At 35.6% G+C, this 5,000-nt stretch overlaps 1 protein-coding gene across 3 annotated transcripts in view; it reads left to right on the forward strand.

The window, feature by feature from the left end:
• LOC135224355 (hemicentin-2-like) overlaps positions 1-5,000 on the forward strand; it is a 62,971-nt gene that overhangs the window by 40,740 nt on the left and 17,231 nt on the right. For all 3 annotated transcript variants that reach the window (XM_064263280.1, XM_064263281.1, XM_064263282.1), the window contains exon 4: positions 4,097-4,284. In XM_064263280.1, the coding sequence (XP_064119350.1) occupies positions 4,097-4,284 (188 nt within the window). The remainder of the gene's footprint in view (positions 1-4,096; positions 4,285-5,000) is intronic.

Consider the following 5,000-nt stretch of genomic DNA (forward strand, 5'->3'; position numbering starts at 1 on the left):
ACAGTAAAAGTTAAAAAGTTAAAAGTTAAAAGTTAAAAGTTAAAAGTTAAAAGTTAAAGTTAAAATTGAACAGCACCTTCAAAGTCAGACATATTAAAAGTACAGGACTTCACTAAAATTTCAGAAACACCTACCTATACAAAAGAAAGAGTAAAACTGAAACAATATAGGTAAAAATACAGTGAGGCAGACCAGCTGCCCAAACTAGGCTATGAACAATTTTTACAGAGGACGTTTGGGTATTTAACGACGGTACAGTCTTTTTAATAATGATAGATTCTAAAATTGTCAGGTTGTGTTGTTGCCGCAGTTGGCCCAACCCCAAGATAGAAAAATCCTTGCTGTCAATATATGTTTTACATGTTTTTGAGTGATTCCGTATATTGGATTGTTCTGGATTTGATAACCTACTACCTGTTCTATGGCTTATGCCCCTGTGGGAATCAATTCGAACCTTCAACAGCCTCCTCGTGCATCCCCACGTATGTCCCGTGATCACATCTCGGGCGGCAAGTATATTTATATACGACGCTGGACGAAAGCAGAGGACTGAGTCGGTCTTTGACTCTAAACAGCGATCCAATGGTTAAGGGATTTTTGATTTTTGGGATAATTTTCAAGTCCACAGCCGGAAACCATCTTTTGAATAGTGGATGTGCATGTTCTCCTAAAGGTATCATCATGCAAGAAAGGGAAACTTGCAAACATCTTTAGTCTCGCATACAGTAGATACCGGTGTTGGAATGCGCCATTTTCTCTGTCAGCAGTTTGTTTAGAGATCTGACGAAAAAAAGTCGTGAAGGAAAAACAATTATTATTAAAATATTTCACCATATCTTCGTCTGAGATCAAGAGGAATTAACCATTTTCAAGAACTTATAAGAAGACGGTACGGTTTACAGTTGCTGAGTGAATGTAGGAAATTGGAGAAACTCACGAAAAAGTATGAAAAGACCAAACTAGACTTGGAATTTTTACAGTATTGTCAGTTAAACAATGTCATTCCAAACTTTGTTAGGTTTAAAGTGTATAAGGCTTCGTTATATCATTCCGAGTTTTATGCTGATGCAACTAGACGTCTCCTTGAACTAGAAATTACATGTAAACACAAGAACGTAGAACGTTTAAAAAACCTAGTCAATTTTCATTAAACAGCTGTTCATGATTCCCTGTCACTGTTAGATAAAATTATTTTTACCGGCTTTTAACATAAAACTTATATTTATTTTAACAAGGAGGTTATCGAGAGACACAATAGGAAATTGGCAAGATTAGGTGTTGTTGTTCCTAAGTTTTGCAAAAGTTTGTGCACTGTTTTTAACTTCTCAAAAAGGATTTTATCAAAAAGGGAGGAATTCTTGCTGTCCTTGGGGTTGGATTTTTGTTTACCTAATTTCAAACCTAACTACCAACAGTTCTTTTTACCTATTGAATCGCTCTTTCACCGTATTAAGGATTTGCCCTTCGACACCGATTTGAGTATTCTACAGTCCCAGATCTCATCACTAGCCCATCGCGTATTTAACAATTTAAAATCGAGATGGATGCCGTTTTTCAGCAAGGACGACTTCAATATTATAAAAAGCCTGGCGAAAGAGCGGAGGACATCATAATAATAAAACCAGATAAAGGTAAGGGTCTTGTCATTCTGGACAAAAATGAATACTTAAATAAGATGGGAGATTTTTAAATGATCAGACGAAATTTGAAAGGATAGCGTACCTGACTATTACAACATTTTCAAAGCAGAGGATAAAATTAATAGATTTTTACGAACACTCAAACAAAATAACGTAATTAATGATAACACTTACCAAGACTTATTTTCCACTGGATCATCATATGGTATTTTATATGGTCTCCCCAAGATCCACAAAGATGGAGTTCCTTTACGTCCAATCCTCTCCTCGCAGAATACGCCTCACTATAAATTAGCCAAATTTCTTGTTCCCTTGTTAGAGCCCTTAACAAAAAACAATCTTTTGATAACCAATTCCACCAAGTTCAAAGAGGACATTCTCAGACAGGACTCAGATTTATATATGGTAAGCTTAGACGTTGAATCCTTGTTTACTAACGTCCCGGTAGGAGAAACTATTGAAATAATATTAGACAAACTTTTTCCTGATCAAGATGCAATCTTTAATAATTTTAGATAGAGCGTTTTTTAAACAACTTTAGAACTGGCCGTGCTGGACAAACGCCCTTTGTTTTTTCAATGGCATTTTTTAAATATAAGCAGACTGAAGGGATGGCCCATGGATCACCATTGGGTCCAATTTTTGCTAACATCTTTATGTGCTCCCTGGAGGAGCGTATAAATGGATGAATGTCCCATTAGGGTTGGTTCCTTCCCCTATTTTTATCGGAGATTCGTTGACGACACGTTCGCCTTGTTTCGGTATGAATGCCTTGCAGAGTCCTTTCTGGAGTTCGTCAACCGACAACATCCAAACATAAGGTTTACTATGGAGAAAGAGGTAAATAACAGGCTTCCCTTCCTTGATCTTATTGTTTCCAGAGATGACTCAGGCTTTTACACAGGTGTGTATAGAAAAAACACATTTACTGGTTTTGGGAATGAATTTTATAGTTCGTGTTTCTTTAATTTTAAACGGAACTCTATTTTAACCCTCCTCCATAGAGCTTATACTCATCATCAAACTGGATAAGCTTTCACGACGAAATATCCTTTCTGGTGAAATATTTTAATAATAATTGTTTTCCTTCACGACTTTTTTTCAGATCTCTAAACAAACTGCTGACAGAGAAAATGGCGCATTCAACACCGGTATCTACTGTATCGAGACTAAAGATGTTTGCAAGTTTCCCTTTTTTCTTGCATGATGATACCTTTAGGAGAACATGCACATCCACTATTCAAAAGATGTTTCCGGCTGTGGACTTGAAAATTATCCCCAAAAATCCCTTAACCATTGGATCGCTGTTTAGAGTCAAAGACCGACTCAGTCCTCTGCTTTCGTCCAGCGTCGTATATAATACTTGACCGAGATGTGATCACGGGACATACGTGGGATGCACGAGGAGGCTGTTGAAGGTTCGTTAAGAATTGATTCCCACAGGGGCATAAGCCATAGAACAGGTAGTAGGTTATCAAATCCAGAACAATCCAATATACGGAATCACTCAAAAACATGTAAAACATATATTGACAGCAAGGATTTTTCTATCTTGGGCCAACTGCGGAACAACAACAACCTGACAATTTTAGAATCTATCATTATTAAAAAAGACTGTACCGTCGTTAAATACCCAAACGTCCTCTGTAAAATTGTTCATAGCCTAGTTTGGGCAGCTGGTCTGCCTCACTGTATTTTTACCTATATTGTTTCAGTTTTACTCTTTCTTTTGTATAGGTAGGTGTTTCTGAAATTTTAGTGAAGTCCTGTACTTTTAATATGTCTGACTTTGAAGGTGCTGTTCAATTTTAACTTTTAACTTTTAACTTTTAACTTTTAACTTTTAACTTTTAACTTTTACCTTTTAACTTTTTACTGTATTGAGAGCTGTTGCCATGACATTTTTAATATAAATTAAATTAGATCAATTATTAATGTTCGTAAACTTATATATATTTTTAGCCTTGAAAATGCGACCTGGAATTCGTCGCGAAACGTCGGCATTAATAAACTGTTGAAAGATGAGGATGCCTTTCCCTACTACTTCCTTCGGAATATATCTTCTTTGAGCTCCAGCTCCGGCCCTTATGTATATATATATATATATATATATATATATATATATATATATATATATATATATATATATATGTATTTGTATAATATATATATATATATATATTTGTATATATATGTATATATATATATATATATATATATATATATATATATATATATCTATATATATATATATATAATATATATATATATATATATATATATATATATATATATACACATACAATTAAGGTTGCCAGAGAGTATGGACGCGTGTTAATGAATGAATCTATACGTCATTAATCCGATACCAGTCAATTTTAAAGCATAAGGATCATTAAAAAAAATCTAAATATTAGTAACTTAAAAAACTTTTTTTTTTTTTTTGTTCTGCTCAGCCACGACGGTCGAGTACCCCAGATGAGGGCAGACATCCAGCAGGAGGGAGGGCGCCTCGCCGTGGGCAGGAACGCTGCAACTCTTACGCTGGAAAGTCTGAAAGTGCAGGATGCAGGTGTCTACGAGTGCAGAGTGGATTTCTTCAAGTCTCCCACACACACCAATTTTGTACATCTAACCGTAGTAGGTGAGTACCTTCGCTTGACGTACACGCTGATTGATTTATTCCATATAAACGGGTAAAATAATATATTTCTACTATACATAAACACACATACCCATAGGAAAGATGAGTTCCTCGTTGGACGAGTGGTTTACGTGCTCGCATACCGATTCGGTAGTCCGGAGTTCGATTCCCCTCTCTGCCAAAGTGGAATCAGAGGATTTTGTTTCTGGTGATTAGAAATTAATTTATCGAAATCTTAATGCGGTTCGGATCCCACACAAAGCTGTAGGTCCCGTTGCTAGGGAACCAATCGGTTCCTAGCCACGTATAAATATCTAATCCTTCGGGCCAACCCTAGGAGAGCTGTTATTCAGATCAGTGGTATGGTTAAACTAAGATATACTTAACATAGGAAAGATGGTTCATGTGGTGTTTAGGTTATAACCTTCAAGTAGTAGAAGACGACTCCATTTTGCAATTGAAATCTAATAGCGATATAATTGTTTCTTCTCTTCCCCCCAAAGATCATATCTATGAAAAGAATGGCAGACACAAGCGAATCTACATAAACGCATATTTATAGGAAAGATGATTAAATTGGTGCTTAGGTTATAACCTTCAAGTATTACAAAACAACCTCATTTGGCAATTGAAATCTAATACCGGTATAATAATTGCATATTATCTTCCACCCCAAAGATTATATCTTTATTAAACTAATAACGTTAATCCTTTCC

This window comes from Macrobrachium nipponense, chromosome 12 (genome assembly GCF_015104395.2).
Source record: "Macrobrachium nipponense isolate FS-2020 chromosome 12, ASM1510439v2, whole genome shotgun sequence".
NCBI classification, from domain to species: Eukaryota; Metazoa; Arthropoda; class Malacostraca; order Decapoda; family Palaemonidae; genus Macrobrachium; species Macrobrachium nipponense.